This window comes from Pygocentrus nattereri, chromosome 1, assembly GCF_015220715.1.
Source record: "Pygocentrus nattereri isolate fPygNat1 chromosome 1, fPygNat1.pri, whole genome shotgun sequence".
Taxonomy (NCBI): Eukaryota; Metazoa; Chordata; class Actinopteri; order Characiformes; family Serrasalmidae; genus Pygocentrus; species Pygocentrus nattereri.
Window position 1 is genome coordinate 21,075,214 of NC_051211.1, and position 11,859 is coordinate 21,087,072.

General features: G+C 40.9%; 1 protein-coding gene across 2 annotated transcripts in view; it reads left to right on the forward strand.

Moving 5' to 3' along the window:
- grin2da (glutamate receptor, ionotropic, N-methyl D-aspartate 2D, a) overlaps positions 1 to 10,146 on the forward strand; it is a 140,924-nt gene extending 130,778 nt beyond the window's left edge. For both annotated transcript variants that reach the window (XM_037540064.1, XM_037540068.1), the window contains exons 13-14: positions 5,568 to 5,800; positions 6,357 to 10,146. In XM_037540064.1, the coding sequence (XP_037395961.1) occupies positions 5,568 to 5,800; positions 6,357 to 9,359 (3,236 nt within the window). In that variant the 3' untranslated portion in view covers positions 9,360 to 10,146. The remainder of the gene's footprint in view (positions 1 to 5,567; positions 5,801 to 6,356) is intronic.
- Positions 10,147 to 11,859: the final 1,713 nt, after the last annotated feature.

Genomic DNA, 11,859 nt, shown 5'->3' on the forward strand with positions numbered 1-11,859 from the left:
AGAGAGATCTCTGAATTCTCTGAGAAATCTCTGAGACATCAGCATGTTCACAGCACAGAGCAGATCTGTTGAGTAGCAACAAATGAATTATTTCTAATACTGCTTGATTCATAAAAGGACTCATAAATTGCAGTTTTATTCTGCTGTTGCTCAATTCCAAATTTGCATAAATCCAGCTTTATTTGCTTGCTGCACAAATACTTCAGAGAGCCAACAGTAGCTGGTCTAATGCTTAAAAGAGTAATTCAGTGGTTTTTCTGTGAAACATTCCTTTTGATCTGTTTCAGAGACTTTGTTTGATGATTTTGTTGAGAAACTCCTGCTTATGAGCTAAGATACAGTGTAAAAATGTCCTTGTATAGGCTTATTGTGTCACAGTATGAGAGCAAAATTATTTTTAGAAATTACACTATGATATTCTGTAATACGTGCAGTGTTCTCTCCATCTTATTGAAACACCTGATAAAGTGGAATGCATGTCATGTTCTATAACTCACCTGGGGCTATTTTACTGCTCCGCACTTGTTTGAATATTGTGGGTAATGATGCATTTCCATATATCATCGCTTTCTTTCCCTTAGGCATATGAAGGTAACATAATCTAGTACAACTGGAAAACTAGATATCTTGCAAATAGGCAAATAGTAAGCTGATGCTATGAGGTTTTACTCAGTATCATTCACACAGTAACTGTGGCATGTGATATTCTTGAACTGTTTCAATGCTTGCAAGTATAAAAGAGTTTTGAGTTGGGGAAAAGAAAGCAAAAGAAACGATTGTTGATATTTGAGCTCAACAGCAAAACAAACACACCCCTCCCTTCAGTGCTCCTTCAGAAGCTCTGCTCCCCAAATTCATGCACGCACATTGTGGAGACCAACTCACTTTTTTAGATCTTTGTTGCCATAAAACCCCCTACAAACGTTGTACTGACAAATACCATGATATAACAGAGTGAACAATGGCACACTAGTAATGAATCTAATGTTAGCTAGAATGTGGTTTAGCAAACAGTTGCTACCGTGAAACTAATTAACTGCTATCACAAACATTCACTAAGAGGACAAAACAGTGCTGACCTACTGATTCTGTGAAACCGCAAAAGTGAGTTAATGTTACCCATGTGCCCAGCAGGAGCAACATCTTCCTCGTCCCTTTCCATGCATTTCAGCTCTCAAGAAAGCGGAAGTCAGCCTCTTTGTCACCGGCTTCATGTTCAGATTTTTCCAGTTCCACCTTAAATTGTCCACACTGTGTGGGCGGTCACTATCTGGGGAGGGCAAAATAAAACATGGAGTGGGCCAGTGTTTTTACAGTGTGCACATGTGGCCTTTCCAGCTATTAAAACAAACAACAGAGAAGATTACAGTGTACACAGAGGCTGCCTGACTATGCTCAGGACGCCATTACACCACTATGTCTTTACATAGAAAGTGTTAATGTTTAAAATTTTGTATATATCACCTTAAAAACATGGAAAACAAAGGGCTCCTGAGTGGCGCAAGTGTTAGCCTAAGCGACTCTAAGTGTCGGCCCTTTCATGAGGAGATCTCCTGGTCAATCAATACCACAGCCATCCATTGCCAGAGTCCAACCTTGGGGTACCGCTAGGAGCATATGCAAAATACATTCATGTACTCCCATCTAAAGTTCAATAACATTGCTTTACCAGCTGTTCTGCACCACTTCTTGGACAAGCGTCATTACCTGCTGCTGAAGAGATTCTATGTTTGACTGCTTTTGCCTGCAAGACACCCAGATGTTCTTTTGAAAGTGATTCTGTTAATGTGAATGAATAGAAAAGCTGAATGCTTTTTTTCAGTAATTGATTTTCAGATGTTCAGTTGTAGTTTTGGTTTAGTTAATTTGATATTCAAAATAATATCATTCAAATTTAGATATTTTTCTTTAAAATACAAAATCCTAAGGTTATGAATCTAAGTGGCAATGATGAGAAATCTGGAAGCAAACCTCTCTTCCTCAAACTAGCTCATAAGTTATCAACTAGTTTTTTTTAAGCAAAAAATGATTGTTACCATTTTTACTCTATTAATGTTTATTTATATATATTCCAATGTTGTAAAGAGATTATTACCAGTAAAAACACAGTCAGATAAATAGATGTAAATGACTTTGAAATAGACTGAAAAGACTTTTGCATGTTGTTTTTACATTGGGGAACTAAGATGTACCAAGACTTTCCCAGACTATGCCTGCTCTTCTGACATGACTCTTTATTTTAAGAGAGCAGGCCTGTTGGGCCTACTGAGAAGCATCTTTCTAGCATTTTATTTCTATGAGTTTTCAGGCCTAAAATAATTTCTTTATCTAATCATTGTTGTTTCTCTAGCAGTCAAAGGATTCAAGAGCAGGCCGTAATCTAGCACTGTTGCATATTTGTCTTATTCTGTTTTATGACAAATCATATCACTCCAGTCACACTATCAGTCATTGTCAATACCATATTGGTACCGAGGCTGGGATCTATTCAGAATTGTGCTGCAAACTGCTGTTAAGTTACAGTTAATGAGCTTGAGTTAAACAGGCTAACGTGAATGCATGTGATTTATGAATTAATTTGTAGTCAAATGGAATAACTTTTTTCAGTTCAGATTCTGTCTTGCCTGACTCTCAATCCTAATTCTGAGTTGATCGCCATTCATTCATTTGTAAATTGTAATTTGACCCCAGCTATGCACTATATATTGCTCAATTTAAAGCAGCTCAACTGTGTCAAACGCGGCATTGTCATGCTGAGAAGCTTTAATAGCAGCTAAAATGCTCCTTTATGTGTGGAATTTAGAGTGATGAAGGACACAGACCACTAAAGAATAACCACAAAAATCACAAGCCTTTAGCAAAGTTTAAATAGGAAAGGATTAGACTGCCATGACTGGCTTCACCTTGCCTCTTTTCATCTAGCAGAGAGATTCTGACTGTTTGACAAGGCAAGATCAGAGGAGCACAGCAGTGTTCTAGGTGGGCTGTTGCTTTCAGTTTAGTCTCCCACCAGCAGAATGATCCCTAATGATGATAATGATATGAATACAGCTATTTAAAGAATCTGCTATAGTTCAAGGCGTAAATAAGAGGTTTAAATGATTAAAACATGTACCTGCAAGTGAGTGGTCTCTTAAGCAGTCATATGTAAAGGCCATCATGATAGTATAGAAACTGGAAACTGCATGTTGAGCCATGGATCGATGGGCAAGATTGCAGTGAAGCAAAGGGACATTGCTAGCACTGTATTTAATGGCTGCCTGCATAGGTCTTTCATGCATGAACACTGAATAATTTATTTCTAAACATTTATGAACAGATTTGTAGCATCATTCCCAGCTAATGAAAGGCCTGGTTGAAAAAACACATCAGTTACACACATTACTCTTTGAGTCACAATACAAACATACAATGTCTTTAAGGAGACCTATTGGACAGACTTGGCTGATCTTAGTTTTTATCTCTGCAACCATACAGGTCTCCTTAATAGAAAATGCATATCCAAACCTATAGCTATAATAACTCACAGTATATTTATTTTTGATACTTAAATGTAAAGTTTTTTCCCTGTTGCTCAAAAACCTCGTATCTCCATTTTTTTTTTGCAGTTTTTGCATTATATTACATTTTCATGAGGGATTGTTACCTTAACTTCTATTACAAGTTAAACATGTCTGGTGATATGAAGTTTTGTTGAGAATATTCATACATATAATGTACAAATGGTGATGTTAAGTAGGCCTCTGTCTCATATGCTCCTGGATAATGAAGCTTTGGTGTTATAAATGGAATAAATCTGTCACTTTAGTCATTTCTTATATCAATACAATGTCATATACTTCATAGAACATCTGGTAACACTTTACTGTAGGGTTCTATTCATAAGGCTACATGACACCTACATAAGCGTATAATGATAACTGATATAACACTACTAATTAATGCTTATTCCAATAGCCATCATTCGCTATAAAGGTTTCATTTTCCAATTTTGATCAAAGTAGCCTTTGGGACAGATGACACCAATTGTAATATACGTTATAAAACAGTTATGTAGGGTTATGTCAGTTGTCATGATCTCTGATCATCATCATTATAGATTTATTATAGATTATAGTTTTCCACTGCTGATAATTTGACATTGGATAAGCTTTCTATGACACGGCTTTTCTGTTAAAAATGAAAGCCTTGAATGAAATGAATGAATGAAATGAACGAATGAAAGTTCTCCTATTTTAAAGCCTCTCTTACAAAAAAGTTCACAAGTTCCACATGGGAGAACATGGTTTTTGCACGCAAAATGTGAAAAAATATGTGATCATGTGAAAATGTGTAAGAAAAACATGATTACTTGTAAACATGTTTTTGCACACTTCATATGTGAAAGAAATGCAACTTTTCTGTAAAGGCTAAAAAGTTGCATGTGATTCTTTTTCCCCCCGTCTCACTTTTTCGCTGTTTTTCTCTTCCCTTCTCTCTTTGGCTTTGTAGAAGCTCTCTCAATGAGCAAGACGGTGAGCCTCTTGTCATGCTGAAACACTGAATATGAAAGGAAGCTGGAAGAGGCTTATTGAAATCTGATGAATGAAATTAGGAAAAGTCTCAAAGTTAATGAACCCACTAATGAATAGCCAAAGGGTCATACCAGTAAACATTGCACTAGTCAAACAGACTTGATTCTGACATGTATTTGAGTGGGGATTCTCATTAGGGCAGATTTTCCCTGTCTTAATAAATGTGACTAAATGTGATGTGATTTCAGTCCACATTATTACATTTTCCATTACCTATGCCATTGCCTAAGCCATGATTCTGGGCTGGATTTTCATAAATTGACAAACTCACAATTAACCCAGGGCCAATGCAGTTGTGGGTGTATTCTTTGTTTTCAATGAAAAGGGATTTACTATTGTCTTTCTCCCTCCCTCTGTCTCTGTCTTGAGCCAAGGATGGAATAATCCTTGATAGAAAGAAGCCGGCTAAATGCATGTAATGTGTTCTCTACCAACGCTCTTGTCTTGCCTTTACATTCTTCATAGTGACATTTTTCTTCCGACAAATGTACTAATGGGTATTGTTGGGTGGTAAGCCCATCAGTCCGGAGCTTTCATCTCCAAACCACTTTGGGTCTGTCTTCTCACAAGATGCTAGAAACTATCCCATTTCAGACCTCCATCAAAGCTGTTATTATCTCCCTCCATCCATCTTTCTCTACCGCATGGATTTCCTCTTTCTTGCTTTTTCATGTTGCCCTCTTCCCTCTCTCTTTTTCCCCCTTTTTCACCCTTTTGTCAGAATTCAATAATAACTTAAACAGACAGAAACCACCACTGGCTCAAAAATATTCTCTGTGTGCTCCTTTCCCATGAATAAGAGACTCTGTTTCTCAACAAAAGGTCTTAATCCTATTCATTTCTCTTCATTCTCCCTTCTCTGTTCATCCTCTTTTCCCTGCTCATACTATTTTATTCTCTGTTCCCTCCATTCCTTCATTTTCACTGTTTGTCCTTATCTTTTATGAACCTGTTTATCTTCTCACCCTTGGCCCATCCTTCCATCTTTTTCAGATGAAATTGACATGCTTGAGCGGCTCTGGCTTTCTGGGATTTGCCATAATGATAAGATTGAGGTGATGAGCTCTAAGCTGGACATAGACAACATGGCGGGGGTCTTCTATATGCTCCTGGTGGCCATGGGTCTGAGCCTTCTGGTCTTTGCCTGGGAGCACCTGGTTTACTGGAAGCTCCGTCACTGCTTGGGTCGTTCAAAGGGACTAGACTTCCTACTGGCCTTCAGTCGGGTAAGCCAGTAGTATCATTTATAACTCAGGCGAAGGGTAATCATGTCTGTGTTTAAGAATTGAAAAGAGAAAAGATGTAAATCTATAAAATGGACTCTGCCAAATTTTCTTACTGAACATGCAATCTCTCTCATTCTGAAGAAAATGTATCTTTCATCCTTTCTGTATTTCTACCGTCTGGCTTGTCTACGTAGGTTAGTCAAGAATTAAAATATGAATAAATAAAAAAGTCTCCTCTGAAAATGAAAGGGCGTTTTTTTAAGCAATATGTAAGACAGTCAAGTCAGATGAAATGCTCAAGTAGAGGAAAATCATTAATAGTGTTGCCATTTTACCTCTGAAAAGGTTATTTGAGGTTGCAGTGTGTGCTGTCTTGCATCATCAAAGTGCTGAAAATACTGACACTTTCATTGTTATGCTAATATTTCAAGTCTAGTGTTTTACTGAAGCATTTTACTAGGTATTGGAATGGGTATGTGTCACCAAGGAGAACAGGTTGATACCCTGCTTCACAAGACACTTACTGAAAAAATCTTTCTTTTGTTATCTTGTACAGGGAATGTACAGCTGCTGCAGTTTTGAAGATGAAACAGCCCCTGGAGGTTCTCAAAGCACACTTCCACAATACCATCACGTCTCCACTATGCCCCCTCCTCCCCCACCTCATGTGGTTACTACATCTGTAGCCAACCCTTCTATCACCATGGCACAACAGCAACAGCAACAACAGAAACATCACCAGCAACAACAGCAGCCAGTGTACAATGCCCTTCTTCCTGGTTCTCCACCAACAGCTGGGCATTCAGGCATGGCCCTTGGGCCCTCAAACAGCCCAATTCTCGGAGCACCCATGCCATGCTCCACATTTTTGCCTCGTCATGATCGACGACTAGCTGTGGTAGACCGGTGGACACGTCCAAAAACTGGCCCTGAAAAAGCTACCAATGTCAGCAGTGGAATAACAGACGTTACACAATTCCCACAAGGCATGCCTTCTCACTGGGCTGCTGTAGGTGGGGGGGAGGGTGGTCTGGATGAATATAAGCGATACTATGGCCCAATTGATCCAGAGGGCCTAGGTGTATCAGCAGACCCACAAACTGTAGGTTCTCAAACTCCAAAAAACATGCATCGAACAAAGTCCTCTGGAAACCCGAGGATACCACCAAAAAACCAGCCTTCTGGGCACTTACCCATAAACCCAGCTTTACCTCATCCTTCTCCACCACAGCAGTCCTTCTGGAGGAGAAGCAGTCTCTCAAAAAGAAAAGGCTCTGGAGGGCCTCTGTATGAAAACATCCTTCCACTGGGGCGGAGAGGTGGTGGCAGATATGGAGTAAGGGATGGGGTGGGTCGGAGGGGCCGTCGCCCTCCTCCTTTGCCTCTGCCTGTGCCTGTACCACTCTCCTCCCCCACCCAAACTCCTCCTTCACCCTCACCTTCTGTGCACTACACATCCAGCTTCTCCAGCACCTCCAGCTCCTCTTCTAGCTCTTCATCTGTATCGGTCTCACGATCCAACTCTCCTTCCTGCTCCTACTCTTCTTACTCATCATCACAGAGTTTCAGGTACAGGGCCGGAGCAAGAGATGCATATGAGGAGTATGACACAGATGAACTTACAGAGGAGTCTAGCCTTCTTTTGGGTAGGAGAAAAAGTCGTTCACGTATGTCATCCCGCTCCCTGCCCTGCAGTCCTCCTCCCCCACCCATACCACCTCGCAAACCTCGCCCACAGAAGGCACAGGTGAGAGACAGAGCCGAAAGCCAGTTGGCACAACTTCAAGAGTGGTGGGCCTCATGGGGGGAGAAAGAGAGAGCTAGAAGAGCAGGTGGGGGTAGAGGCAAGGGCAAGGAAGAAAAGCGGCATCATAAAGAAAGGGAAAGGGAGAGAAAGAGGAGGAAGAAAGGCCGAAAGAAAAAGAAGAGGGAGGAGCGAGAGAGGGAGAGAGAGCGCAAGAGACGTAAAGTGAAAAAGAAAAAGAAAAAAGAGGAGAAATCCAGAAGAAGGGAGAGGGAAAAGCGGTCTGAACAGGAGGAGGGTGATGCTGAGAGAAAAGAGGTATTTGAAAAAGGAATAGAACCGGATTTTCCCTCCTATCCGGGAATTAGACGTAGCTCTTTTCGGAAAAAGAGCGAGAGCTCTAACCGAAGTTATGAGTGGGACATATCAAGAGAAGGAGGAAGGAGGGAGAGAGATGATCAAGAGGGTGATGATGAAGAAGGAGGTAGGGGAAGAGAAAAGCACCATAGAAGTCCTCAGTCCTATCACCATTCTAGGCCAAGGTCTAACAGTAAGCGCTATGCCACTTCAAGTAAACACTCAACATCCGTCAAATTTTGGGGTAGTGGGAACCCAAATTCTGAGTCTCCTTCATCGTTTCTACCCTTGCTTCCTCTGAACTATAAGCGAAGACGATCTTTTGGGTCTGAGAGAGAGGAACGTGGGAAAGGAGGTGAGAGTCGACCCCTTTTGGGAAAAAATGGAAGAGGTAAGTCCCGTTCAAGGGAAGGCCTGGCATTCCATGAATGGGAATCAGAGGAGGAGGACTCAGAGGAAGAGAGAGAAAGAAACGAAGAACGAGGAAGAAGAAGAGAGAGCAGAGGAATGGAATCTGAGTCTGAAAGGGAGAGAGACAAAACTGTTGAGATCTATACAGATGATGAAGGTTCTTCAGGGGAATTTGGTAAGTTTGAGAGATACTGGGAGGGACACGAAGGAAGGGCTGTTGGAGGGATTGGGGGTGGAGGCTGGTTTTTTGGTACCTACCCTGCTAGAGAGAGAGGTGGCAGCATCAACAGTAGGGATGACTTCTTTTTGGGATTGGGAGCCGGTGAGAGCAGCTGGGGTTTTGGAGGGGGATCAGGATGGGGCTCTGGAGGTTTAGGATCAAATCAGTGGCCAGCACCTCCTTTGACCCCTCCACCTCCAAGAAGATACTGGTCTGTGGACAAATTACCTGTGAAGACTGAAAAGAAGTCTAAAAGCAGATCCCAAGAGAAGAGTCGAGGCCATACTGCCTGTTCCTGCCAGTCACCTCACCACTCTAAGTGGAATCGGGTGACCTCCCGGAGTCAAGAGGAGCTGGTGCCTCACTGCCAAAGTTTCAGCAGCACCACCCGGTCCAAACGGCAGTCCTCCAAACCGGACCGGGCTCAAAGCCAGGCCAAATCTGGAAGTCAGTCCAACCTCAGTGTTCAGAGATCACAACGTTCCGAAAGGTCCAGAGAGCCATCATCACCTCCTCAGACTCTACCACCATCTTTGCCTCCCCCTATGGTTCCAGCTCTCCCTGCACCTCCATCGTCCTCTCATCCCATTCACGTTCCTCCACCCACCTCCTCTTCATCTGTCTCATCCCCGTCAGCCATTTCTTCAACACCTGGTGCCCCACAGCCCTCCTCCATATCCTCCTCCAGTGCCAAGCTCCAATACCAGAGATTGCGTTCAGTACCCCAGCCTCAAAGATACCAATCCCCACATCTTCCCCTCAAAACCAAGAGTCTGTGCTCTCGTCGAGGATCTGCCCACTTTTCCAGTGTGGAGAGTGAGGTCTGAGGCACATAATTAAATGAGGGACATTGGCAAACCACCTGGGGGCAATTTAGTTACTCGCTTAGAAGACAAACTAGGATTGGCTCACAATGGTGAGATGGGCCTCCTTCATTTCTTGCACAAGGCGCTGTTGTGCTTCTGAATGAAAAGTGGATCGGGTGTCGCACACATCGTGGCTTTCCCTTTTTTACTGCATAAGAAAGGTACTGCCTTGCTGACATACCTTATATACGTTAGAGGGAGATTGCTCAAATGCGACTGGCTTCGCTTCTCTCAGTTCTTTGGGGCACTTAGGTGAAGGGGTCGAATATTCTGGATGAATGTGGTGTTTCTTTGAGTGTTGTGGTGCTTGTGGACTCAGGCACAAGCCATGGATTTCTCAAGGGGAGATTCAGAGGCAGAAACCCTTTTACCAACCCCTCATATTGTCCAACCTGTTTTCTTCAACTGTTTAAGCTTTGAGTCCTGACATAATTGTTGTTTGTATTTGTATCTCAAGGGATGCGTTCACTTAAAAAGGTAGCAGTTCACTTTTGGTTCCTCCCAAAACATATCCCCTACCTCTCTTGATTCACATCTAGCATTGTGCTTGTCTAGGTCAGTGTGTTTGTATTCTTAACAACAGGGTAAGTCAACCTTGGCTGATAATATTGGCTCATTGAAGCTGAGTGCCAAACCTAAGTAGAGCTTACGCACAGTCATATCATAATTAGATCTCATTTTCCTCCCTTGAGCAATACATACTTATCTACAATGAAACAGTCTATACATTTTGTATTCATGTGTTGTTTTAATGCATATATATATATATATATATATATATATATATATATATATATATATATATATATATTCACATAGTAAAAATGTGAGCGTCTGTGCATTCTTCTTCAAAAGAGGTGTGTTAACATGAGCACTGTGCTATATTACAGTGGGGGCACACGCAACATTTCAACTACCTAAAGAGTCAATGGCAGCCTTTCTCCTCACAACTGAATGTACACGTTGCCAGGACAACACAGTGTGCTGCAACCAAGAAGACACTTTGAGATCGTAGCTTATTGGGGGGAAAGTCTTCAAGTCAGCACCCAGTTTTGGATGTCTTGAAACCATTTAAAGTGCATAGCTTAAAGAGCTAGCCATATTGCAGCACTGTACCCTCAATCAGATGTCAACGTTAGATATAAGACATGCCATTATTCTGAGAGCGATAAGCAGGAGAGCACTGTTTACAGTTTAGCACTGTGTTTTTACACCTTTTTTACTAACTGCTCTGCTCTGTCACTTTACTAGTTGATTTGATATCCATGCGTGTCTAGTTCATACTTGTCACAGCAAAGGTGAAAAAAAATGGACATATTAGATTTATGAACAGATTTATATTGATGTTTTGACTGTAAATTTATTCTGTCATGAGAAAAAAGAGAAAAGCTTTCTGGTACTTTAAGGAAAAAAAGCTATGACCGATGATCAGGACCTTGGAAGACCTTGAGAGACCTTTTCACTTGTTTGATTTAGCTTTTACCATTACCCTAGTGCTAGCATTTGATGCGATTGCTAAGACTGACTGTGAATACTGCTAAGGGCAACTGCATGTTGGTACTAGGCCTGAGTCAAATATGTATTTTAAGGGTTCAAATGGTAAAAGAGTGCAGTTTCAGCTCTCTTTTTGTTATTTTTGTCCTCGTTTCTTCTGACCGTATAATTTTAGATGTTAAATTATTTGACTGGTTTCAATTTCCCCTTTGATTTGAAGCCTACTTTTTTTGCTTTTAACAGAATTTCCTTTGATTTTGCTTACATATTTGACCCAGTTCTGACAACATACCAACGGGCTAATTTTGTTTCTTTGTGTGCTTGTGACTGCATCTGAGCCATATTAAGCTTACCTGTTGTATGCTGAGCTTTTCAAAAGTAGTACTAATTAATCAGAGTATATATATCGTTGTCATTGGGCTGAACAATAATGTCAAGATACTGTGCACTAAAACTCTAATGACTGTGATACAAATCAAGGGCAGTTAAATGAATTTCCATGAAAAAACAGAGTCAATGACACATTGCTTCACTGTCACAAACTCACTGTATGCATTGTTTATCTTGACATTAAAATTTAGCATTTGGCAGCTTATATATACATCCTTTGATTCCAGTTTTGATTGATGTGCAATACTTGTCTGGATTACTTTATATATAGATGTACCTCATATATGTGTTTGTGAAGTTTAGATAGCAATAGAGAAATAGCTATTCAGCAAAACAGTCTAGCTGAAGACAAATTGTTTTCACTCATTTCTATTATCAGAGTTAACGATTACGATGTGCTACATATAATACCGAGAAATTTTTTCAGATTTTCATTTTTCTTCCATCTTCAATACATATCAGTTCGGTGAACATTTAGCTACGATGATATATTTGGAAAAAATGCTTTATTCTGCGATTTCACAGTACTACAGATGTGCAAATTTTCATCGGACTAGTTAACCCCACCACAAATCAG